The 24360-nt window shown below is 53.3% G+C and overlaps 10 protein-coding genes across 10 annotated transcripts; 8 read left to right on the plus strand and 2 right to left on the minus strand.

Moving 5' to 3' along the window:
* Window positions 1-43: 43 nt before the first annotated feature.
* IAQ61_002238 (uncharacterized protein) lies at window positions 44-1669 on the minus strand (the record flags this gene model as incomplete). The annotated part of the gene is made up of 1 exon (XM_003834072.2): window positions 44-1669. One exon carries the CDS (start codon window positions 1667-1669, stop codon window positions 44-46), a length of 1626 nt encoding a protein of 541 aa, XP_003834120.2.
* Window positions 1670-2137: 468 nt separating this feature from the next.
* On the plus strand, window positions 2138-2772 carry IAQ61_002239 (uncharacterized protein; the record flags this gene model as incomplete). The annotated part of the gene is made up of 2 exons (XM_066095460.1): window positions 2138-2326; window positions 2431-2772. The coding sequence occupies 2 exons, from the start codon at window positions 2138-2140 to the stop codon at window positions 2770-2772; spliced, it is 531 nt and encodes a 176-aa protein (XP_065954296.1).
* Window positions 2773-4355: 1583 nt separating this feature from the next.
* Window positions 4356-7339, plus strand: CTF1ALPHA (Cutinase transcription factor 1 alpha; the record flags this gene model as incomplete). The annotated part of the gene is made up of 5 exons (XM_066095461.1): window positions 4356-4899; window positions 4951-5023; window positions 5072-5500; window positions 5552-6679; window positions 6748-7339. 5 exons carry the CDS (start codon window positions 4356-4358, stop codon window positions 6812-6814), a joined length of 2241 nt encoding a protein of 746 aa, XP_065954297.1. The 3' UTR covers window positions 6815-7339.
* On the plus strand, window positions 7340-10425 carry IAQ61_002241 (uncharacterized protein). Its single transcript, XM_066095462.1, has 7 exons — window positions 7340-7461; window positions 7752-7864; window positions 7922-8060; window positions 8152-8773; window positions 8820-9130; window positions 9193-9550; window positions 9715-10425. The coding sequence occupies exons 2-7, from the start codon at window positions 7792-7794 to the stop codon at window positions 9784-9786; spliced, it is 1575 nt and encodes a 524-aa protein (XP_065954298.1). The 5' UTR covers window positions 7340-7461; window positions 7752-7791; the 3' UTR covers window positions 9787-10425.
* Window positions 10426-11903: 1478 nt separating this feature from the next.
* On the plus strand, window positions 11904-12557 carry IAQ61_002242 (uncharacterized protein; the record flags this gene model as incomplete). The annotated part of the gene is made up of 2 exons (XM_003834075.2): window positions 11904-12045; window positions 12237-12557. The coding sequence occupies exons 1-2, from the start codon at window positions 11938-11940 to the stop codon at window positions 12555-12557; spliced, it is 429 nt and encodes a 142-aa protein (XP_003834123.1). The 5' UTR covers window positions 11904-11937.
* A 791-nt stretch (window positions 12558-13348) lies between these two features.
* On the plus strand, window positions 13349-13672 carry IAQ61_002243 (uncharacterized protein; the record flags this gene model as incomplete). Its single annotated transcript, XM_066095463.1, has 1 exon — window positions 13349-13672. The coding sequence occupies one exon, from the start codon at window positions 13349-13351 to the stop codon at window positions 13670-13672; it is 324 nt and encodes a 107-aa protein (XP_065954299.1).
* Window positions 13673-13868: 196 nt separating this feature from the next.
* On the minus strand, window positions 13869-14132 carry IAQ61_002244 (uncharacterized protein; the record flags this gene model as incomplete). Its single annotated transcript, XM_066095464.1, has 1 exon — window positions 13869-14132. The coding sequence occupies one exon, from the start codon at window positions 14130-14132 to the stop codon at window positions 13869-13871; it is 264 nt and encodes an 87-aa protein (XP_065954300.1).
* A 1277-nt stretch (window positions 14133-15409) lies between these two features.
* IAQ61_002245 (uncharacterized protein) lies at window positions 15410-15652 on the plus strand (the record flags this gene model as incomplete). Its single annotated transcript, XM_003834077.2, has 1 exon — window positions 15410-15652. One exon carries the CDS (start codon window positions 15410-15412, stop codon window positions 15650-15652), a length of 243 nt encoding a protein of 80 aa, XP_003834125.2.
* A 1551-nt stretch (window positions 15653-17203) lies between these two features.
* IAQ61_002246 (uncharacterized protein) lies at window positions 17204-19464 on the plus strand (the record flags this gene model as incomplete). Its single annotated transcript, XM_066095465.1, has 9 exons — window positions 17204-17209; window positions 17389-17452; window positions 17639-17802; window positions 17854-18069; window positions 18474-18521; window positions 18589-18852; window positions 18919-18979; window positions 19140-19158; window positions 19227-19464. The coding sequence occupies 9 exons, from the start codon at window positions 17204-17206 to the stop codon at window positions 19462-19464; spliced, it is 1080 nt and encodes a 359-aa protein (XP_065954301.1).
* Window positions 19465-21165: 1701 nt separating this feature from the next.
* Window positions 21166-22644, plus strand: IAQ61_002247 (uncharacterized protein; the record flags this gene model as incomplete). Its single annotated transcript, XM_003834079.2, has 1 exon — window positions 21166-22644. The coding sequence occupies one exon, from the start codon at window positions 21166-21168 to the stop codon at window positions 22642-22644; it is 1479 nt and encodes a 492-aa protein (XP_003834127.2).
* Between the last annotated feature and the right edge of the window lie 1716 nt (window positions 22645-24360).

Below are 24360 nucleotides of genomic sequence, written 5' to 3' on the forward strand. Positions count from 1 at the left end.
AGCTATAATCAAGTGTCTGGGCTGGCTGCATCACCGCACTCAATTAGCGGAATGGACTCGAGCTCGTAGTCACGTCCACCGTCTCAAAATCCAGCTCAAACGCATCTACTTCCTCAAACTTCTTCTTAATAGCGGCTAATTTTTCAGAATGCTCAATCGCCGATATCTCTGTATGCTCTGGATCCTCCTGGTCTGCAGTCTCATTCTCCTTGTCTGATAATCGCCTGCGACTGTAGGTTCGACTGAGCCTGGGGGCTGCCTTGGCTGGGGCCGTCTTCTTGCCTCGAGAGCCCTTCTTGCTGGCCTTGGGTGATGCTAACTTCCCAGCACCTGGACGTTGGTGCGCTCGTCGTGTTGGCATCTGCAGCTCATCTTGGTCCGAGTCGAGCTGCGTTACTTCCTCCGAGCTCTCTAGGTCAAACTCGTCGCGATCCCGATGGCGATTCCTCCGCCGTGGTAGCAATCCTTTCAGCTGTGCGGTAGATATAGTTTGTTGCGCCTTCTTCTTGGTACCGCGTTTCGCTTTCGCAGGTGTTTCCGTGTCTTCACCGTCCGAATCCGACTCATCTCTGACGGGTGTTTTTGCCCGTTTTCCTCTTCTTGGCCGACGCGAAGGTGCGGGTAACTCTTGCCGGGCGGATTTCTCCGGGACAGGACTACTGCTGGACATGGGTGGTGCGTACGTCTGACTCAAAATCTCTTCGTCATCTTGTGTCTGTGCAATTACATCTTCCCGTGATGAGAGCACTTCTGGTAAGCTGGGTGATGGTGATCGTACAGACTCGATATCGCTATCAGTGTCTCGGGCAGGGCTACCAGGTGGTGAGGAGCGTGGCACCTGCACAACTGGCGACAACTTGCGCTTAGTCCCTCGTGAGCCAGGACTGGAGATCTGGGTGCCGCTGTCGTTTCTAACTTCTTCGCTTGGCCCGGTCTTCCGTACGTTGAGTGGCGTTGATTCTGCATGGGGCAAGAAGTCATCCAAGTCGAAATTGTCTGTGTCGTCAAGATCACTCTGGTCATTATCCTCGACATCGGTGGTCTGCTGGACCATTCGCAATAAACTCGGCTGCCGTGCTCTTCGCTTGAAGTTGGTCAAAGCCAGTATTGACCTCTCATGCGCCGGTGTGGCACCGACTTTGATTGCAGACGGCGGGCGTGTACCATGAGCAGGCGATTCCGAGCCCAGAGAGGAGAAGGTCAAATCACCAAAGCCGGAGCTCTCGTGTATTGATGCATCGCCGGTAGGCGCGTCTTCGTTGGCTGCAGGTGACGGTACAGGGGCTCCTGCGGGTGACGATGTGTTGCCGGCTGATAACCTAGCACTACCTCTTGACATTCGAGCTTTTTTTGATGTTGCTGATTCAGGTGTGCCATTCTTGTTCAAGGATACCGGTGCACTCTCTTCTGCAGGCAGCGCGCCGGTCATAGTAAATTGCTCTTCCTCGATCTGCTTGTTGGCGTGGTCCCTTGCCGTTCGCCTGCTTGAGCGCGTCACACCAGTCTTGCTAACAAGACCGTCGCTGTCCTCACTGAAGCTCTTGCTGGTTGCGACGACATCCTGGGCGCGTGTGGTACGCGTGGTCGTGGCCTTCGGTGCGGGCTTGCGCGGGGCCCTCTTGGGCTTTGCGACGCGCGACGCGACTTTTGCGCGTGGTGGGCGAGGCATCTTCGTAATGAAGTCTGATTATGTGATAGAGTGTAAGATTTATCGCGCGCGATGGGATGATTGTGTCTACGATCAGAGCGCTGTCTGGGTGGCGATGGGTTGTGGCATTGGTGATGGCGCGCGTCGCGAACAATTGGTGTTGACGTAAGTAGGCATTCATCAACTAGCGTCGATCTCGAACACACTAGAGAGGCGCCCACGTGCACACAGGGTCACAGTGGTAGTGAATGGCTTGCGACAAGGTCCTTTTTGAACCAGGGGAAGAGGACGACTCTACATCGTAGAATGTCTCGACTTAGTGCTCCATCTGCTGGTCTGGTGTGAGTCACGAGCTAGAAGTTTCAAAGTGTTCAATGTTGTGGCGCTGGTGCCTTTGCTCCTCCAGGCAACTGCGATAGACTTAAAGCCGCAATGCCGCGCCTCCTCCTGTCGATATCCCGTCATTGACTCCGTCTCCAGCACTACAGCATGAGTGAAGCAAGCCCAGTTCTGCAATTCGGCCCCGATTTACAAGAGTACGCGATTTCTGACCGGGAGTTTCTTCGCCAGCATCCTGAATATGACATCCTTTGTACTGGTGTAGTCGTCTTCAATCGCGATAGGAAGCTCTTGCTAGTGCAGCGTGCCAAAGACGAAAAGGCATTTCCCAATGCATGGGTACGTACGCGATTAAGAGTATTACCACGACGTGCTTGTGCCAGCTCTTTATTGAACGACTTTGATTAATGACAAATAACGAGCAGGAAATTCCAGGAGGCAAGGTAGATGATACCGACGAAACCATCCTACACGCCGCCGCTCGTGAACTGAAAGAGGAGACCGGCCTTGTTGCGACCCGGGTCCTTCGAAAGGTCACACAATTCACTTTCGACGACAGGCGGCCAGGACGTGCAAACAAGACGTGGCTGAAGTTCATCTTCGAGATGGAGGTTGAGGACGCCAGCCATGTCAGTCTGGATCCCGTTGAGCATCAAGACTTTCTATTTGCCACAGAAGAGGAGGTGGCTGCGGAACAAAGCGGAGAGGTGAAGCTCGCATATGTGAGCGAGCCCAACAAGATGGTGAAACTGGAGGCTTTCAGACTCCGAAAGATGGTGAGATGACAGGGGCTGGAAGGAATGCAGAGGCGAACAGGAGGGGGTGCGAGACGATGGCCATGGGAACATGGCAGGGGTGTGAGCGATCTCAATATCAAAGATGACGATCCACGACCAGACGGAGACGAACGATCGTGCATGGGTGGTGTCTCTACTATCTCTCCATCATGTGTCAGTGAAATACCTAGCGAATAGCCAAGTATGAGATGTTCCTTTACAGGTGCAAATTGATGATCTGAAACAGAACGAGGAAGGCTGGGTGAGACTCGAGAGCCATCCAACCAATAAGTTAGTAAGCAACCTGTTTGATGGTGACTGCACAACAGAGTAGCTAGGTAGACATGTCTGTGCTTGGACAAGGCAAAGGCTGGAAGTAGCAAGATGTGTGTGAGGCTGTGAGGCTGTGAGGCTGTGAGGCTGTGAGGCTGTGAGGCTGTGAGGCTGTGAGGCTGTGAGGCTGTGAGGCTGTGAGGCTGTGAGGCTGTGAGGCTGTGATGTCCATGGTGGAATGGTGGTGGGTGCTGTCTTTGGTGCGCCTGGGGTGCCTCCGCCGGCCAGGCCCGCTAGCGAGGGGGGTGGGTGGGCTTCCGACGGCTTTGGTGTGCAACCAGGCAAGGACGCTTGAGAGACTGAGTGCAGCCAAGTCTAAACTCCACAAACCCTCGACAGCCACCGGAGACCCTTCAACCAAAAGGCTTTTACGACAGCATGTCTGGCGAACACTCCTTCATGGCCAACCCAGCGCCCTCTGCACCGCCACCGCTGGCTGCGCAGCCCAGTAATGGGACGCCGTAGGTGCTCCATTGCCCATTGCCCATTGCCCATTGCCCATTGCCCGTTGCCCGTTGCCTGTTGGCCGTTGTTGCGCGCTGCCAAAGCACACGAGACCTGGCTCACACAATGCAGACCCTCGGCGAGCTCACAGAACGTGCCTCCCGGACACCCTTCTTTTAGGCGGCAGCGCGCCAGTAGAGCATGCGAAAGTGAGTTTGTCATGCTAGTCTTTCCTTTGCACCTCCCCCTACTTCGCGTTGTTGCGACAGCAGGTAGTCGACGCCTGTTCGTTCTTATATCCGTCCAACGCCTTGTGAGCCTCGGCACCTCGGTCTGGTCAACGAATACATACTAACCACCGCCAAACGCGTCCAGCCTGTCATGCGAGAAAGGTCAGTAATCAGCCCACCAGCCTCATCACTCACCGCGGCCGGCGCATAACAAGTGCTACAGGTCCGATGCGACGCCGCCTCGCTCGGCATCCCCTGCACCAACTGCACCGCCTTCTCCATCGAGTGCCGCATCCCCCAGCCCAAGCGCAAGAAGACACAGGGGCCAAGACCAAAGATCGAGGGAAGGTACGATGACTAAGAAGAAAAAACCCCTTCATCTTGACGGTGAGATGCGCACGCTTGGAGACTAATACGCCTCACAGTGAGCGAGCAGAAAGCGAAGAGCGCTCTCCGGCAAGCGCCTCGGTGGAACCACGAGACAAGCCGGCCCTATACAGCTCGGAAGATGGTACGCCCTCTACGACTCTGTCGAGCGCCTATGCGGCTCAGCAGGCGACCCACAATGGCACCTATGTGCAGTTCATGAAGCCCAAGTTCGCCAGAGCACCCATCAAAGAAGCCGGCAGGGTCGCCTACTTGGGCGAATCCTCCAATCTCTCCCTCCTCGTACACGACCATGGCACCACCGACGTCGTCCACTATCCGCTGCCCGAGAACGTGCGAGGGGCCAAAGCGCGCGTCAATGAGATGGACAATATGGAAATCGAGATATTGCACCAGCGAGGCGCCTTCCTGCTCCCCCCACGAGCCCTCTGCGATGAGCTGGTCGAGGCCTTCTTCAAGTGGGTGGCTCCAGTCGTACCCGTCATCAACCGCAGCCGCTTCATGCGTCAATATCGAGACCCCAAAAACCCTCCCTCACTCCTTCTTCTGCAGGCTGTCCTCTTGGCTGGATCGAGAGTTTGCACAAATGCCCAATTGATGGACTCCAGTGGCTCGACAACGCCTGCTGCCATGACCTTTTACAAGCGCGCCAAGGCTCTCTTTGACGCCAATTTTGAGGACGATCGTGTGACGATTGTACAGGCACTCATCTTGATGGGATGGTACTGGGAGGGTCCAGAGGGTGGGTTACCGAAGAGATTCGTAGGGAGAATTGGCAGCTGACGTACTGTAGATGTGACCAAAAACGTCTTCTACTGGACGAGAGTCGCTATTGTCGTTGCGCAAGGTTCGGGCATGCACCGCAGGTAGGCAGGGATCATTTGCAGAGGAAGCACTCTTGCTGACTATTGCAGTGTTGAGGGTTCACAGCTCAGTCGGTCAGACAAACGCCTTTGGAAGCGCATTTGGTGGACCTTGTACAGCCGTGATCGGTCGGTAGCCGTTGCGCTTGGTAGGCCTGTCGCGATTGACCCCGAGGACTCCGATGTCGAAATGGTCTCTGAAGATGACTTTATCGATGACGAAGTCGACCATGGTGCAGAGTATCCGCCGGATCCCGTTCATGTCCAGTTCTTCATCAATTACGTCAAGCTGAGCGAGATCATGGGCTTGGTCTTGTCACAGCAATACTCGGTCGCATCAAAACATCGTAGAGCCAACGCTATTGACCTCACACACAGTGACATGGCTCTCGCAGATTGGTTGCAGCATTGCCCTCCAGAAGTTCAGTGGGACCGACAACACCATCACTTCTGGGCTGCTCTGTTGCATGCTAATTACTAGTAAGTTCTTTTTCGCTCCTCTTTTTTTCCAGCTTGTGCTGACACGAGAAGCACAACGCTTTGTCTTCTACATCGGGCACATATGCCACCAGCTGGATCACCAAAAGGCAACAATCTTGATGGGTTTGGCGAAGAACATGCATATCCCAGCAGAAACATTGCTTATCAAGCTGCCGCCATGATCACGTCCATCATCGAGAACCTGCGAGCTCACAACGAGATACGGTATACTCCTGCGTTTATTGTTTACAGCTTGTTCTCGGCGCTCATCATGCACGTCTACCAAATGAAGTCGTCAAACAAGTCGATCGTCTCAGCAACAGAACAGCGAATTCAGATTTGCCTGGACGCGCTAAAAGAGGTCTCCAAAGTATGGCTAGTCGCGAAGATGGTACACACACTGTTTGAGTCCATATTGGGCAATAAGCATCTCGAAGAGCGCTTGCAAAAGGCTGCCGGTCGGAACCATAAGAAGAACAAGGTGCCGAGCGCTCCGCCACCACCACCTAAGCCAGCACAAGAGGCGCCTAAGCGCAAGTTTGACGACATGGATCTTGGCTTCCCTGCTACAAATGGCCCACCCGCTCCTCAGGTTTCCTATGAGCGATCCAGGCCTCAGACCCCGGCGGTGACTCCGTCTCGAGAGATGCCTCCCCAGCAGATGCCTCAGATGACGACAGGCTCACCGCAGATGAGTCGTCAAAACCATGACGCATTCATGGGACCTTCGCGATCTGGAACTCGTCCAACAACCCCTTTTAATCCATCGTATTCTTACCCAGGCACGCCCCCAGACTTGTTCTTGGTGACCCGCGACACTCCCAACATTAGTCAGGAAGTTTGGCAAAACTTTCAGCCAGACCACCTATTCCCAGCAGACACGCAAGTCGCTTTCCCGGTTCAGAGCCATAGCCTTGTGGACCCAGCCCTAAGTCAGCCGCAGAACATGCCCATGCATCAACAATCCCAGCAACAGGGTAGCCAACAATCCATGCAAAATGGGCCATCCGGTATAGGTATGCCCAATACATACGACCCCAACCAACAAACATGGACACAACAGCTCGAGTCCATGTCACAAAACCAGCAACAGCATAACGCACAAGACGACACATGGAGTCAAAGCTCTGGGGGCAGACACAATCCAATTGTTCCGATGAGCTTGAATGTGGATGACTGGTATGGAGCCCCCCTCATCCCCCTTGCCAGAAAGCGGCACATCTCTAGTTGCTAACCAGTCGCTCTAGGTTCAATTTCTTCGGGATTAACGGAGAAGCTGACATGTCTCACTTGTTCCAACAAGGACCATCTTGAATGACATTGGACTCCGACAACATTGATATATCATCATTAGCAGTACGCTCACTACCACGGAAGCCTAGTTCATAACGCTCGATTCTGGACATTACAGTGGGGCGTAATGGCCAGTACCTGAGGCCAGTGTCTGAGACTTTCTCATACATGGACAGTATATAGCAAGCAAGAGGGCAGAAGCGATGATGGTGCGTCTACCTCTCATCTCTTAAAAGCTACGGGATGCTACAGGACAGAAATGTGGCCGAGGGGCGAAGGGGGCAAGAGAACCTATTGATTGGGTCACTAGCAGAGTTTGAAGATCTCAAAACAGTCTTAAATGAAAGATAGTCAAGGCCATCAGCGTTCGTAGTTCTATTGAATAGATGCCACGGCTAGAAAGTACCGACATATGCTGAACGATCACCTGGCAGCCTTGTTTTGGGGACTTAATCATCTGTGATTTACATGTCAAGAAGTGACTTGAGGCTGATGATCAACGTCCCCACGGACTCAGTTTGACGCTAGTCTATTAACAGCGTAGCGGATTTGGACTGCGTATCGCATCGCGAACCTCCATGACGAAAGCACGCGAACAGAGTGTACCACCAGCGCGCTCAATATCACGAATCCTAAGAGCAGACGACCCAAGGCAGATCTCATCATAGGTCAGTACCTGCGCCCGAAAGTTGAGGCCTCTAGCTCCTATTCTGCTCCCGGCATTACACCACTCCATTCTCGATACTGCACCGTTACGATTCACCGACCCACCACTGCCTGAATGCATTTCTTGCTCCTTCCTGGCAGAGCACGATATTTCGCGAGACCGTGAATCGCAGTCAAACAACGACGCTTCCCGACGTTCTTTCCGAAACTACGATCCCAGCGCCTCATTACCCCACGTAGCGCCTTGTACACACTTTCAATTCAGAACTGTGGCTGACAGAACAACTTCCAGAGATTCGAGTGCACCACCAGTACAAAGACGCGACCCAAACATGTTCCAATCGCAACAAAACGCAGGCCGTGGTGCCCCACTCGGAGCGAACAGGCTCCAGAATGGCAAGCTCGGTGTGCCAGTCCAACACGCGACGAATAGGACGCTTTGCTAATGCGTCCTCGTTGTAGGCGGCTCTTCACAATGGGGCTTTGGATCTCCCATGGGCGGTGCGCCAGGACTCCCGAATGCGCAGTCGAGGGCAAATGGAGGCGCCATGTCGAGCTTTGCACAAGCAATGGGTGCCTCTCATACTCCACTAAATCTCGAGTAAGTGCAACATATGCGAAGGGCGGGCGCAAATCAGGCTCGCGAAAGGCGATTGATTTGACGACAGTTTGCTCAATGCTGACCAGTTTAGGGAATTTCCTTCGTTGTCTGGCGCCCCGCAAGCGCAACAAAATACTTCGGCACAGCAAATGTGGTCGAACCCCACGATACGGTCGAATCAGCAACAAACTATACAGCGACCACAGGGACAGGGACAGGGACAGCAACAAGGGCAGATTGGCCAGGGTGCAAATCAGCAGCAGCAGCAACAGCAGAACCAGACCCAGGACGACTCGTCACAGAGCCAGTTCTCAAGCGTCGGCGACGACTATCGCTTTGGCGGTGCTGGCGGGGTCGGACAACTCTCAGGTGGGGCTCAGCCACAGACGGGCAATATAGAAGAGTTCCCGCCTTTAGGCGGTGCTGCGGGAGAAATTGGACCAGACCGTAGAGCGGGGCTGATACAAAATGCTGCAGCTTTTGGGAGCAATCCCAGTACGGGCGCCTTCCCAGGCCTTGGACAGACGCGCAACGGTTTATCGAGTCCAACGGACAGCCAGCAGGACCGCACCATCAACCCCACAGTAGGTGGGCGGGGCTTGCCGGGTGCAGGTAAGCTGTCAAAGGCCGAACTTGAGGAACACTCACTCACCAAGCCAGTGTCGCGAACGCCTTTTGAATATATGCGAGCAAATCCGCAAAATGTACAAGAAGTATGTATCCATGGAGACATCAAACTGAAGGCTAATGAAAATCCAGGGTGGTCAACGAACGGGACAAGCACCCAGCAATTTGTCGTTTTTAGGGCCTCAGGCCAACCGAACTGCTGGCGACCTGGCTCCGGGTGCTCAACGTCCACAGCAAAGCCAATTTGAGCAGACCTTTGGAGGCGAAGGTATCGGCTCACCAAATACGCAACCCCTTCACAAGAAGCTTGCAGACATGACAGACTCGGAAAGATATGGCCTGCCAGGGTTGCTGGCCATGATCCCGCTCGAAAGTCCAGACTACTCATCGCTCGCCATGGGACAAGATCTCACAGTCCTGGGTTTAGAGCTCAGTCGACCCGAGTAAGTCCCAACGTCCGAAATATTCCACCGTGCCCATGATACTAACGTCCCTAACCCCCCAGCCACTCCCCCCTCCATCCAACCTTTGGCTCCCCCTTTGTGGAATCCACCTCCAAGCCCGTGATCCCCCCTTCCTTTACCCTACCCGCCGCCTACACGGTCACCAATGTCCCACCCCTGCACTCGAAAATGTCCTCCTTCTCCGCTGAAACTCTGCTCGCCATCTTCTACCAGTTTCCGCGCGACATCTTGCAGGAGATTGCAGCGGCGGAATTGTACAATCGCGATTGGAGGTGGCATATCAATCTGCGACAGTGGATGATGAAGGATCCTGATCTACCGGCGCCGATTCGGTTGAGTCCGAAGGAGGAGAGGGGATGGTACTTGTTCTTTGACGTTGGGAATTGGAGGAGAGAGAGGGTATGTTTTTTTTTTTCATTCTTTATGGGTTCTGAGGTTTTCCTCCCCGTCTATCGCCCCCCTTTACGACATGTTTTCTTTTCGCGTGTTTGTTGTTCTTGCGGGTTCTTCCCGAATCTACACACAACCCAGGACTTATCAGCTAATTTGCACTCCCTTGACAGAGAGAATTCGAACTCAACTACGATCACCTGGACCAGCGCCATGGGAGCCCGGCTATGGCTGGGCAGATGTAAGAGAACTCTTCAGACTTTGTTCTTCCTTTCTTGTCAGTTCTGGTCTCGCGCTTCGGTAACGCCGGTGGGTTGGTGGGGGATTCTGTTGGTACGAGCGGTTGTGGGCTATACGTATCTGTACATAGTGTATGACAGCGTTTTGTGGAACTGTGCTTGTTGGGTTTATGTGAGGATGTTGGGGGGTAGGGGGTGTGTCGTGAGGGTGGTGTGAAGGGTGTGTGTGTTGGGGTGTGGTGTATCCTATATACTGTATCCTGGAGATGCATGGAGCGAAGCAGCATATAGGTTAAGGATAAGAATACCGCAGCAGTATAAATAACAAGCACACCACGCACATCATAGCCCCACCATCACACAATATACCCACGTCAAATCTCCCCCTTGATCCCTGATCCCCCCTTGTAAATCCACACATATGAACCACACGTCTAATACACAAAACAACGTTGCCTAACATCTCCTTATGTCTTTTTGCTCCCTGCATGTATATCACATATCTCAATGCGAGTATATATCTCGCATAGTAACATTTTAGAAATGTAGTTTAAAAATATAGTTTAGGGATGAGGGAATTGCTAGGTTAGTATTTAGAGTGGTGTTATATTGTAGGGGGAGGAGAGGAGGAGTAGTAGGGGTAGGGTGTTTAGGTTACGTTTAGTGTTGATAGTGATGTTAGTCCTAGTCTCACTCTCACCCTTACCCTTATTATACTTGACTAGCCAGTCTTGACCTTATCTAGCATTGCTCTCTTTACTATAGAGAAATATGTATTAGCCTGTATCTATATATTATTCTTCCCCCTCCCTACATGTACTACCAAGCTCTACCTGTTAGAAGTAGATTGCGTAATTGCGTCATCGTGACTTTCTCCTATATCTTTAATTAATCGGTAGGTTTTGTCTAGTTCTACGACTTGTGGGATAGGGGATAGGGGATATGGGATAGAAGAATTGGGGAGTTTTGCAGGATTTCTTAGGCGGGGGGGAGGGGTGGCGGTGTTGTGCTTTGATTCGGTCTTATGTGTGTGAACCAGTTTAGACTGTTATAAACATTATAGACAATATATACAGAATTCTAGTATTATATGCATTGCTAGTGTAATCTCTCTTGTATAAAATGCTTTCCTATTCAGCATATTATAACACGTAATATATAACATCTCTCTTATGTCGTATACCTCTTCTATTATAACCACGCCCTCTAACTTACTACAATAACATGTCTATCTAGCGACAGGGTTAAATATGGGTAGAGCATGTAGCGTGGGCGGTAAGACTTCAGTAGCTAGGTAGGAAATGGAAACGCGGTGTATTTGGGTTAAGGAATGGGATGTAGGGGGAAGGGGGTGGAAGGATAGATAGGTGAATATGGGGTATAGTGGGTTAATGGTGTGTGTCTAGTGAAATAAACTGTAGAGATTGGCGATGAAAAGAAAAGGGAAGAGTAAAAAAAAAGATTCGGTAGTATAGTTTGAAACTCCCATGGACGTGAAGGTGAATCAATACTCGGGCATAAACGAAGCCCACAAACTTGTACACCCTTAGCACAATATATCCGCCATATTCACCCACCACTTCCCCGCCAACCCGGAAAGCTCGCCCCGAAAATCCCTAACCAGGCTTGCCAATTCAAAGCTGCGACACCAAGAAGCGAAATCGCATCCAACGCACCCCAACACATCCATCACCAGTACAAAAATCCACGAGACTTATCTGCCTAAACTATCTGCATTACCTGCGGTTGAAATAAGCCAAGTAGATAGGGTAAAATGGGAGTTATATTGCCAGTACCAGGCGCAGAGAGAAGATGTAAGCGAGGCGAAGTGCGAGGTGTGATAGATACGAAATTTGTATGTGGAGATGCAATACACACTGTCTTGCTAGATATTATGGATTTTGTGTTTTTTTAGAGTTCAAGGTTAGGCTACTGTAAGATGTGCGGGAGATGTGCTGGGGAGACTGAATGTATGGTACACTGATACGAGATACGAAGGGGTTTGTGGGCATGAGGATTGGGATTAGGATGGATGGTGGGAATATATAGAGGGCTTGTGTGTTTACGATGGTTTCTGCTACGAGGAAATGTCGTGATATTTGAGGCTACTGTAGAGGGCACAGGGTGCTTTATGGGGACGAGTTTGTGAGATTTACAATGGCGGGTGAATATGTAGTAGAGAGAAAGTGCATGCAGAGTGATTCATCGAGAATGTCGAAATCCAACAAAAGGGCGAGGACAGAGTGCGAAATTACTGCCAAGGGGGTGAGTTGGGAAACCGGGGGAACAAGAGGACGACATGTTGACGTCCTGCCAAGAAAAACAAGATTAAGATTTCCTCCTCGAAAAGAAAAAAAAACAATGAAAATAAAAAAACTTTGAAACGTGGACAAGAGAATCGTCTTCGCTCCCCGAAAAGGAAAAACAAAGAGGGAAAAAAGGAAACAAAGTCACAGAATCGAGGGCAACTCGAAAACCCTGAAACAAGCAACAAGTCCAACACCCCCAATCGCAGCTCTCGCCACTCATGCCCTCGCGCCTCGCGCCTCACACCTAAATGCATCAAAGGCAGTAGCAGCAGCAGCAGCAACAGCAGCAATAGCAACAGCAACAAAGCCAGTTGGACGATCGGTGTCTCAATCCTACTGCAACTCACAGCTCGAGCATTCCCCCTCATCGGTCAGTATCCCGTCCTCAGGGACCCGGCTCTGAATCACGGCCGTCGTATAACACCAACAACACGCGCCCTGCATGCTGTCGTGAGCCGTGCACCATGATAAACCGCTCACGGCAGATCAGGCCAACATGTGTACAACAACACATGCGGTAATGACTAGACTAGTCTGTGCGGGCAGCGCGTCCCCCTTCCCCCCACCTCTTGTTCTAAAACAAATACTGAAAAATCGTCTGATCATGGCAATAAGATGGATTTAGATAGGCACGAGCGGAATAAAGGGGGAGAAGGAGAGAGAGAGAGAGGGTGGAACCTTCCATGCTACGTGGGATCAGGTTTTGTTGTCGTTGGAGGGGAGGAGGCGTGGTGAGTGGGTGGCATGGGGCAAGGATTGGTAAGAGGGTTGGTGGGAGATGATTGGATCGCAATAGGGGTCCTGTAGAGATTAGCACCGCGAGTTGTTTGGCCTAGTTGGTTGGCGCCGGCTGTCGCCAGTTCATCGGGATACGAAGATGAGTGTTACGAGATCCTTCGGATGTCATGGTGACCGAGATGACCGACATGCTTCTAGTTCAGTGTCTAGGCTGGCGATCTCAGTGCTACGCCGGTTGTGCAAGGACCGACGGAAAAAGCTGCGAGGCTGTCGAAGTTGAGATGGAACTTTTTGGAGGAGCGTGCTGCATTATGGGTATCGAGAGGTTGACCATCTACCTGAGCAGCAGGTTTTGGCTAGGCGTCGAATGAGGTTGATTAAGGCTCTGCCCTATTGTTTCAATGCCCCCTGATCCCCAAGGTGACCACTCGTCATTCAACCATCGTGCGGTCCCCATGAAAGCGTCGCTGATCAGCAAAACGCGAACTTCATTCGTTTGACTTCGAGGATCTGTCTCATAGATGCAGAATAAGAAAGTCAGCCAGCATGAAGCAGCAGCAAAGGCTGATGACAACTCACCCAGCATCTGGTCTCGGATGCTGTGCTCAGCTGACACAAGTCACGAACAATCTGCAGCATCCAGGGGCCATCTTTTGTTCTGTCACAGTCGTGATGCTGTGGAAATCAATGACTGGATGCCAGAGCCACCGGGAAACAGCGTGGAGATCACCACGCCTAGGCTCAGCGTGATAACTGTACAGTGCCTATATGCAGGATATTCGTCGAGCGTCCACAGGCCAGACAATGTTCGAGCTTCATTTCAGGCGGGGGTAGGCGCTCTCTAATCGACACGCAAGCTTCATGTCGCGAAACTGTGGCGCTGTTGATTGCTCGTCCCCGGATTTTGGGTGGAAAAGCTGATGGGCGAAAGATAAACCTTGTGATGACACCTGTCCTGGCTTCTGCTCAAACGACGCCTTGGGATTAGCTGTCGAGACACAAAGACTGACTTAATACTCATGGAGCAATTCCAAGTCACCTTCATCGGCATCTCCCAAATTGGGCAAGCACGAAGCTGTACTCCTCAACAGCCATGTCGTTTGCTGGCACGGCCTGAGCACGGGCCAATCGTTCGTGATCTGACCAGAGGGGCTGGTGGTCATACAACGGCTTCATTGTACTCTTTGCCCCCGGAACCAGGCCGAACTTGTTGCTCAAGGCTGTATGCATAACTGCAGACGCATGCAAGACGAATTTGGCTGTTCGGAGCTTCCGTAGCGGGTCCCAGAGTCCAGAAAAGACCATCTAATCCTTTGATATACTTCTAGTTCTATAACGCATCCGTGAGCTCAATCCAAACTACCGACGTAACAACGTACGAGAGTTTGGACCCCATGTGATGAACTAGCTCTTGACAGCATCGTGAATCAGGAGGGCAGCGTGTGTTGGAACAATGGGATCCTTCGAAGGACGTCCAACCATGCTGCGAGTGTCGACAGTCGCTTGTCAGCAACGATTGGCGAACCAAGAAATTATGGTGTATTCGACCTTTCAAGATGGCATCGGCCGCGCCGTGTTAACGCCAACGCTTCACTAGCGAACCACACTCTTCAGCCGCGCATCAAACAACATCAGGCCATGATGAGCGAATTGAAATGTGACTGGGCACTCGCGTGTTGCCATGAGGAGTGAACCGAGGAAATTGAGTGTATAACCTTGCTAGGCTCTTTGGAAAACGAGTTTAGATTTCCTCGCAGTAAGCTCGTCAATGTAACGCGTATTAGTGTTCCCAATGAAGCAGCTAACACGAGGGATCGAGTCAAAAAAGTGACAGCGGCGTGACCCAGCGTCTTGAAGAGCCAGTCATGCCGTTAAGCGGGGACGGGCCATTCAACAGTTTCACGAGATCCGTTGTGCGAGTCCGTCAGTTGTACCCAGCACGTCGCGCGGGCACCAAGGCTGGCTACCGCGACTGGAACCCAGGGCCGAATCCTATACTGAACTTTCCCATAGCAAGACTGTTGACTGATTCTGGCCATCTCAGAGACAATGGGATCTTCCAGGCCTGTCCGCCCAGCATTTTCACGCTAGGTGATAGCGGGCGTCGAGAATGCAGCTATTGATTGACGTGTGGAATTGTAGTCCTGTCAGTGTGGACATTGCCAGCAAGCGAGGTTGCAAAAGATCAACGTGTCATTAGACATGCGAGATGGCTGAAGTGCTCATGGTTTATGGTACATGCCATGATCTACGAAATTAAGCCTAAGATCCTCACAACGCGTCGTGCCCTAGTCGATAGCTGCGACTGCAAAAACTGAATGCAGACTGCGTGATTAGACTTGCGCTATCGATCGAGCTGTATCGGAGACTTTCCAAGAGATCACTGGCAGGAATGTTCACCCGGCCTACTCTGGATGATTCTTTCCTCACTGACGGGCCGTACCGCTGTTGGCAGACGTTTCTCGTCCAGCAAGGCCACTGCATCATACCAGCCTCTTCGGTCGATCGGTCGACCAGGACGCCCGAAATAAGCAGTGATGGTGTAACGTGTCGTACGAAGCCACGGGTAGTGGGCAGCTGTTATGACCAGACAATGGATGTCGCCTTCCTTCTCCTTGGAGCCGGCTGAGACATTGGACATGGTGCTCGCCATGGATCCTACTCTTTCCGAAGACCTGCTCCCATTTGATGCAGGCCGCCATGAGACTATTGAAATGCTGACACTGCCTCCCAAGCCCGATCTTGACCGTCACGGGCACGCGGGAGGCTGCAGGCCATTGTACCTCAACAGCGGACGCGCTGCAGGAGAGGCGGGTACTCTGTGAGCCCGAGACCAGTGGTCCTGTCGAGGTCAAGATGTCCTGAATGCCCACTGCGCCACCCGTCCCGTCTAGAGTTCAACGGGCTGTTGTGCCTGGGTGCCGCCAGACGCACTGGGAGAGCCGGAGAGACTGGGCGTGACGTACAAGTGCGGTGAAGCCCTCGGAAGCTAAGCGACAGCCCTTTTTCAGCGTTCTCTCTGGAGAAGCGTCAGATGACCGGCCCAGTTGGGAAGTAGAAGAAGTGTACTTGGGTCAGTCTCATGTCGATTCCTGCGGCAAGCCCGGGAGGCCTGCTCTCTCTTCCTCGCTCTCTCGTTCTCTCGGTTTCTGTCCCCCACGGCGAGAGGATCCATTGCACGCCAACGATTGGGCCAAGGTACTTTGACGGGCTGGCAAGCTCGAGGCAAGGAATGTACTGCTGGTAGACAAGAGGTCCAGTGAGCACTGAGCAGTGCCCGGCACTCCCAGACGTTGGGAGGGTGGCCAGCCGCAACGTGCGAGACACACGCGCGCGCGCTGAGGCCTGGGACCAAGATGTCACCCTGCCCGCGTGGGTTCTCGTCGCTGGCAGCAAGGGAGAGACTATTTTTTATCCTTTCTTACTCTATGATGTTGAATGTCGGACATGACTCCGAGGCATGGGGGATGTATGTACACAGTCCTGTGTAGAGAGGAGTAAGCATTTGGGGTGTTTTGGAGGCGCCGGCGACACGGCAGATGCCGCCCGGGCAGGCGCTAGCAGCGAAAACGGGATAGCGCGCCCAATGGGGGCGTCCAGAGTGGGGAAAGAACAACCGCAGAAAGCTGCACGTCACCGTCACCGGGGCGCGCCTTCCCAATCCTCCCCCTCCCCCTCCCCTGCGCCGCCTGGCGCCTTCCCCGTTGACGTCGACCATGACTGTGTATGTACCTACTCTAGGCAAGAGTGCTGGACTGTACTCTAGGTAGCTACCTAACTGCCTTTTGGTCGCCTTGGGGCTGCGCAAGGGAGGAAGGAGCCGCCGAGCGGGTCGCCAGTCGCGACTTCGCCCCTCTCTTTCCCTCCCCCCCCCCTCTTCTCTCTTGCGGCCTCCACCCTCACCGTTCACACTCTCGCGCTTCTCATCACTTGACTGGACCAAACACACCACACCACCAGTGCAAGCACCAGCACCAACCAGCCCACCAGCATTAGCAGTACCAGCCAGCATCCACCAGCATTACCAGGACCACCACCACTCAAGCTACCTACTACTCTACTACTACTACCACTACTACCACTACTACCAAACGAACAGATACACAACGAAATGCTCTCTCGCTCTTTCGCCCCTCCACCCCCGCTCTCCTCTCTCACCGCGCTTTTCACCCATCCCATTCCTCTTTGACCTTTGACGTCTGACTGCCCTTTCTCTCTCACTGCTGGCAGCCGCCTCCGCCGCGCAAATGCGACCTGCTGCAGTCTATCCGTGAATGAGTGGCTCTGCCTACTTTCGGAGCATTGCGCAGTGTTCCCAGGCGGTCGGGTTCATGGTGGGCTGGGGACAACGCAAAAGCCCTGGCTCATGGCGCAGGATGCCAGTGAGCGAAAGGCCGCGAGTGACCAGTGAGGCGCCCTAACTTCCTCCCCCTCCCAAATCCCCAGACGATGCAACCTCTGTGCATCAACTCGCTGGCCGTGGCGTCTGTGTCCCATCTTCTTTCCTTCCCACCTCCCACCTCCCACCTCCCCCTCCCGCGGCAAGCCCCCCTCCGCCCAGCAAGTCGCTTCAGACGACCGCCACCAGGCCAAAAGTAGTGTCGTCGCGCTCGCTTCTGTGACAGGTAACGGCCTTTGAGCCTAATCTCTCTTCGTCCCCTCTCCTTCACCCTCTCGTATCTTTTCCCTCTTCTTCACTCTGCCGCCACGGGACGAGCTGTCGTTTCCCAGCGGCCGCCGGCCCGTGGCGCTCTTCACTCAGCCTGCTCTTGGCCCCATCTGCGCTCCACTGCTGACTGGACGCCCCAAAGGCCCCACGGCCAATCCAACGTCGCCGTGGCCAGAGCAAACTCTGATCATCTGTTCGCTTCATGGGTTATTCTGGGCGGCTGATCGAGATGAAACATCGACGGCCCAGCAGTCTGGTCGCGGTCCTGCCGTGTCGACTCGAATCCCATTTGAGAGTGGTGTCGTGGTCAATGTTCCTGCATTGCTGCACGGGACTGTGATGCCTCTGCCTGTCTAGCCAATCCATGCCGGCCAAAGCAGTGGGCCACGGCCGCGCGGGCAACAGAGTGCAAACTCCGGTGCAAGGAATGCGAGGCCCAGCGTGGACCAGCACCCATTCGCAAAGGATGGGAGCCTGGGCACTGGGGCAAAGCATCCCTCCCTGACATCTCGGAGATATAGGGTACCCTCGTTTGGGAATGGCTCGCTGCTGCAGCTTGCCAATGCTACCGTGGTGCTAGAAAACGGTCATGGTCTGAGCTGGGCAAATACGGATTATTCTCTTTGGGGGCTGAAATCTTGATTCAGCAAGGCCATGATGCGATGAAGCTATACGTGCTTTGGTGGACTTCTACATTCAGCCAAACAACCCGACCAGTTCCCCAGCCCACTCTACCCTGTATCGAGCAATAGCGTTTCTCCTCTGTCCACTGTACTTCTACTGCCCACCCTCTTCAATGCTCGTCGCCATTTGACCGCCATCTCCTATCCCTGTGTCTATCCACATACCGTGTCATTCACCGTCATCTCTCTTCCGTGAGCCCCACTCGTTTCAACCCTCCTCTCTTACTTCATTGTCTTGAACTCGAAAACTTGGTATCCTACCAGACAGCCTCGAGGACCAGGATCACGGGGTAGCTAACCCTGGCTGGGCCTGTACGACGAGCACGGTGTAAGAGGTTCAAAGTGAGCAGTAGGGCACGGAGCATATAGGCTCGAGTCCTGCACTCTGCTAAAATCCACGCGTTTCAAGTCCAGGCATCAATCCACCAAGCAGCGCGATTTGCTCTCCATCTTATTGCTCGACCCAAAGTGCGGGGCCATCACTTTCACCGTGCGCCAGCAGCAGACAATACACAGGCAGCAGAGGGTACCTGTTGACCAAATCCGCGAACCCGGCCTTTCCACACAGATCGCTCAACAGCCGACGACAAGTCAGCATCCTCGCCGACGCAGCCACGATCGAGAACCCGTCGACGCCACATCATTTTTTTCTGGCGAACTGCAGAAGAACCCTGTAAGCTCCACCTTTGATTGCGACATGCTCCCTAGTTCTATGATGCGGAAGACTGACAGGTCGTAGCGCAGCGACAACAGTGTCCACCACACCGCCTACGTCGCAGCTAGACCCAAGGATCGACCGGGTCATTTTCCGTACCTGTCTGTGCTTGAGATTCGAGATCTGTGGAGACGGCGGGAAGAAGCCAAGTGCATCCATCGACCCAGTTGACGAGCCCTTTTCACTCCAGGGTTTAAGGTGCCGCGCAGCCGCAACAGGTGACCTCAAACCATATTGTCCTGCAGCTTCTCACACTCCTAAACAGTCAGTCTTCTCCATGATCCATTCCTAACACCGCCATCATAAGCTCAATTGACTCAGCATTGCGACAGGCTCCAAAGCTGTCCCATCGGTGTAGAGCAAGCAAGCGTACTTCACGAAGCCAAATTGCTGGATAAATTCCGCATTACTGTGCCGAACTGCAACAGCCGCACCCCTCCAAGGCCGCCGAGTATCAGCATCTACGGATTGGCAGCCATCAGCAGCTCGCAGCGGCAACTAATCGAGGATCGCGCCCCTGTGCCGGCTAAACGCTCAGATTACCTTGAAGCGAACCAACAACGTTTCTAGACAAGCCTCCACGACCTTCACCATTCTTTCTCAGCTCCCAGAGTGTGCGTGGACCATCATTACAGAAGCACCCATTGCAACGATCTGGTTGAAAGCCTAGCTTGTCTGCCAGAAGCCTACTGTCAAGCTGCGGTGAAAGTAAACGTAGTTCGGCCGCCGCGAGATTCTGTCAGCACGAATCCTCTCGCCACTGCCAACACTATCGTCTGCTTATCCAGATTGTCGGATTCTCAGCGCAAAGTGTTGAAGCGCAGACTGTCAGATTCGCCTCCTCGACGACAGGGTCGTAGGCTTTGCAAAAGCGTTCGTAGAACTGCAGAAGACGAGAGTCTGTTACAGCAACGATGAATTCAGGTAAGTCAGCCTTATACACAACCGAAAACGCAAGTTTTGCGACAGCACAAACCCTCAGTTCGCTCGCTGTAAGCGCTGGCCACTGTAGCCATAAGCTGGCGCTCTACTCCGCATTCTTCCACAAAAACCAGCATTCCTCCTGCAATTTCTGCTCTATTGCTCCATAACAGTCCCGGCCTACATGTTTTTTTTTGGCTTTCCATGTACTGCTACACACTGTGGGCCCACCTGTTTGGTCTTCGTTTTGTATTGCGCTCTTGCATGCTGCTTCGCCGCCCGATTGCGGAGCCACTTGTGCGACCACGTCCCACGCGCGCCTATTCCCTCCATATCGTCTCCGGGTGCACGTTGTCCGTTTCTGTCACACATACTGTTCAACAAGACACCGTCTGGCCCGGGTTGATTGGCTGACGTGCAGGATAAGCAGTTCTCCAGCCTCCTTCTTTGGCGGATCACTCTTTCTCTTCGGAGCAAGAATGTATAGACCACCATATCGGTGGGCATGCACATCATAACTCCTTCGCATCTGGCGTACCCGATCAGCTAAGGCGCGACGGGTCCATAGCAGCAACCGGTTTCCCGCTGAGCTCCATTGCGAGCCGCTACAGTACACACCGTCCCGACTCTGCGTAAGTAATCTCTCCTCATTGGCTCTTCTCTGCCCGGCCTGGCATGGCACACTCCGTAGTGTTGCCTGGGCCTGCGGCCCCCAGTCCCTCCCCTCCCCCCCTCCTCGACGCCTCTTCGCCTGGTGCTGCCCAAGCCCTGACCTTGCCTACACCGAAACAAACACGTCGTCAATGTCCCTCATCATACCTGTTGTTGTACACGTTCCGTATGCATGGCGCACCTTGCTCTCCCAACAGGTCGGTCTGTCACATTGATCACACGACAAGACTAGCGGCAATGCCGTACAGCTCCTGCTCAGGGTTGACAACTTATACTGTGCTACTCTACTTCCTGGTTACACATCACTGTTGTTGGCATCATTCTCACCGGAAAGCATCTTTTTTGCTGTGTTAACTGACTTGCATCTGTAGTTACCAGACTGCCGTGGCTCTTTCCGACTCAGGCTCGGGCTCCATATCCACCTCGCCCAGCTCCAACGCTTCGTCGGCGCTAGCTTACTCCTACGCTACCTTCCCATCGAGTGTGGCTCCTTCCTACTCGAGCCATTATCCCCTAGCAAATTACTCCAACTTCAGCACTGGTTATCAAACCATGTCGTCAAATCGACGAATGTCCGCACTGTAGGTAGCCATTGTGGCGCGTTGGTGCCTGTCCAACCTGGAAATCATACATGACAGCTAATAGCTACACAATAGAAACGATGTTTCGTCGTCGTCAATGTTACCTCCGGCTAGATCACCAGGGCTAGGTCATTCTGTGTCACCGTCCATGGGTGGTGTGTCGACCCGGGATAATTATACCACAGGCGCGCCTGGTTTGCATAGACATTCACATGCTCTCTCTCCTCGGTCAGATCTTTCTCGCTACAGCTCGTTACCAGAAACTCCCAGAGTACTTCCTACCAGCATGCCAATATCCACTTATGGCAGCTACTCGAATGGCAACTATGGACAACATTCGAACTCGCCCGAAACACCCCCTTTTAACGCCCAAGAGACCTTCGGGACAATAACCTGCGAAGGCGGGACAGTGACACCTGCGATTGATGCTAAAGTCGAAAAAGGCTTCTTCTACTCAGGGGACGAGGTGTGGACCTGTTACCGCAGAAATTACTTCTCGGTCAACGTGTCCTTCGGGCTCACACCATGGACTCCGAACGGTCGTTTGTATTATGATCCAGGAAATGGTAAACCAGTTGAACAAATTCAATCCATGGCCGTTTCCCTTACTGCAGCTGTAGACGGTGCAGCCGGGAAGAACATCGAGCTCATACAGCATACACCCAAACGCGACAAGGGACCTCAACTTACCATGAAGAAGGAGCTGCTTGCACCAACACCGCCGGGCAAGAGTCACGACCATGGTGGGTATGGCCTGAACAGCTTTCATCAAACTTCCTCAGCACCCGGCCCGGCCCTGCCTCTACAGAATGAGGACTCCACACAGCAGTACGCCCCCACAAGTCACTCGAGTAGTAACTACCAGCATTCGTTCGAGCGAATACAATTCAAGAACGCCACTGCAAACAATGGCAAACGAAGGGCCCAACAACAATACTATCATCTCATCATCGAGTTGTGGGCGAACATTCAGAATCCACGGGACTCTGACCCGAAATGGGTCAAGATTGCGGCCCGTTCATCAAGTCCAGTCGTTGTTCGGGGAAGATCTCCTAGTCACTACCAGAATGAAGGTCCCCAAAATCCTGGTACATCGAGGGGTGCTCCAGGTTCTGGGTGTGGTGGTGGTCATCATGGGCTTGGTTCCAGCGGCAGGGCGTCGTTCGGGGGCTATGGTACCAGCCTTTCAGGGGGAGGAGCAACGGGCATGGGCAACAGTATGTATCGAGGAAATACATATTCCCTCGACCCAAGCCCAGTGGGCAGCCATTCAGTCAGTTCGGCCAGCTCCTTGAGTGGAGGCCCGGTTGAGGGTCTTGTGGGTGATCAGCACATGGTCGACGATGAAGATTCCAAGATGATGGATGCCCCGCAAGACTACTCGTACTACCCCACTCCCATCTACGACAGTATACCTGCGAAGCTCGAAAGCACCCTTCCCCTGCCGGATCGCAGAATAAAAAATGAGTGCTCGGGACATAATGGAGGTTGGCAAGTAGGGGGATGTGGCAGATTTCAAGGTATGGAGACCAGCCGTGGTTACTACCATGATGTGCAAAGCCACGCGACCTATTGAGGCCTATCCGCGACCTTATCGTCACTGGCTGATTCGGCACTGACGAGCGGCCGACGTGAGCCGCCCTTCCTACGCCTACTAAGCCAGGCTCTCAGGCAACGCATATTGGCTGGCCTTGCTTGCCAAGTAACTTCTCATACATAGCTCTTTGTTCCGGCGGCCCCTCTATGTTTACCAGCGTTTTTCACTACAGCTGACTAGCTTACGACCTCCGGACTTGCACTGGAGCACTGACGACGATACGAGGAGGAAGAAAAAAAAACCGCTGGTGCTTGCGGGTCGCCATACCGCATCTCCCAACTCCGGCTATATTATTGACCCACCCTTCAACCACACGTCAGAGCTGTTCCTTTCTGCAGGATTCGGGCTAGCGGGACGCCACTCGAATTCGCCATTTGCCTTCCACTCCCAGGCTCGTCTTCTTCGTCAGACCTTCCTTGCTCGTCACAAATCATATTTAATACAGCAACAGCACACGCTTCATCACCATGTCATGACGTTTATGATCTGAGTGAACGGCCTAAATACTTCCCCCTCCCGCCCCCCTCTGTTTTTACTCTTTTCGAAGCCCTCTGAATGGGGTTTCAGTTTCCTATGTTCTGCACTCGATGATTGGTTTTTTTTTCGGCGCTTCTACAGGATGCAGTTAGGGTCTTGGCGTATCGGGTACATGAAGAATTGCATGCGCAGAGGTACGCATGGTGCGCAGCGGATTGTGGGAAATAGGCAACTCGGTACTGGCAACCGGCCATGCTCTTTCTCTTGGACGCCATCCCCACCCCGCTTACCATGAGATGCAGGCATGTCCAGCAAGTATCTCGGGGCGGTGATCAGCGATGGGGTAGGAGGGATGTATGAGTAATGGGGTTGATGGCTGCGGAGGCCCACCAATTCCGCATGGAATGTCTTGGGATCGGGCAACATGGGACTAGGGCGCGAGGCAGGCAGGGATGGTAGCCGGAGATGGGCGGCATGGGCACGAAGGGGAGACTGACGAAGATGGGCTGGAATGTCCGGATGTGTAATGATGGCGGTTGTTTGTTCATTTTGTATGATTACATATAGCCAGTCCCCTAAAAGCTAGTGCGAGTTTAGCAATTGCAGGTGGCCCTTCTTGTTTACGAGAGTGTGTCTTGGAAGTGATGGGGATTGCTTCTTCGAGGGGGCGCGCGAGTCAGGCGTTGGGATTGCGCCAAAGTGAGACTGGGCGGCCACTCAACGCGCCTCTCCCTCGGGACGCCACAATTGTTCCTGCAGCATGTCATACAGAACGGTGCGAAGATTGGAAAGAGCAGCAGCTGTGAAAGTGTTTGTATTGTCGAGCGTGCGTCCTGTGTCCTGCGTCTTTTGGGAGAGGGTCAAGGGCAGAGGTTGAAGAAAGCTCAAGCTCCCGTCGCCCCCAACTAGCGCGCGATTGCTTCCCGTCATTTGCCCCGCGGTTCGGTTCGCCGCTTGACTCGCGGGACGCTCGCTCGCTAGGTGACGGTTTCGCTGTCACGTGATCTTCGTCATCGCTTAGACAAAGTCTAGACGACGCGCCCAGCCCGACGCGTGCAACACAGCTGGCGGCCCCAAATTACTCCAGTCCCCCACCATCCACACGCTCACCCCCATTTGCTGCTCACGTAAACTAAGAGGAGCCGGGGACGAAGAAAGGAAGAAGAGAAGTGAAGGGAGTTTCTGGAAACAGAAAAAGGAAAAAGAAAAGAAGCGACA

Source organism: Plenodomus lingam (genome assembly GCF_022343315.1).
Source record: "Plenodomus lingam strain CAN1 chromosome Unknown contig_14, whole genome shotgun sequence".
NCBI lineage: Eukaryota > Fungi > Ascomycota > Dothideomycetes > Pleosporales > Leptosphaeriaceae > Plenodomus > Plenodomus lingam.

Excerpts from the sequence above, each read along its gene's own strand:
- IAQ61_002241 (XM_066095462.1), top strand. The coding sequence starts at position 7,792 with ATGTTCCAATCGCAACAAAACGCAGGCCGTGGTGCCCCACTCGGAGCG. Across the intron at positions 8,774-8,819 it reads ATCCGCAAAATGTACAAGAA|GGTGGTCAACGAACGGGACA; the intron begins GTATGTATCCAT and ends ATGAAAATCCAG. Across the intron at positions 9,131-9,192 it reads TTAGAGCTCAGTCGACCCGA|CCACTCCCCCCTCCATCCAA; the intron begins GTAAGTCCCAAC and ends CTAACCCCCCAG.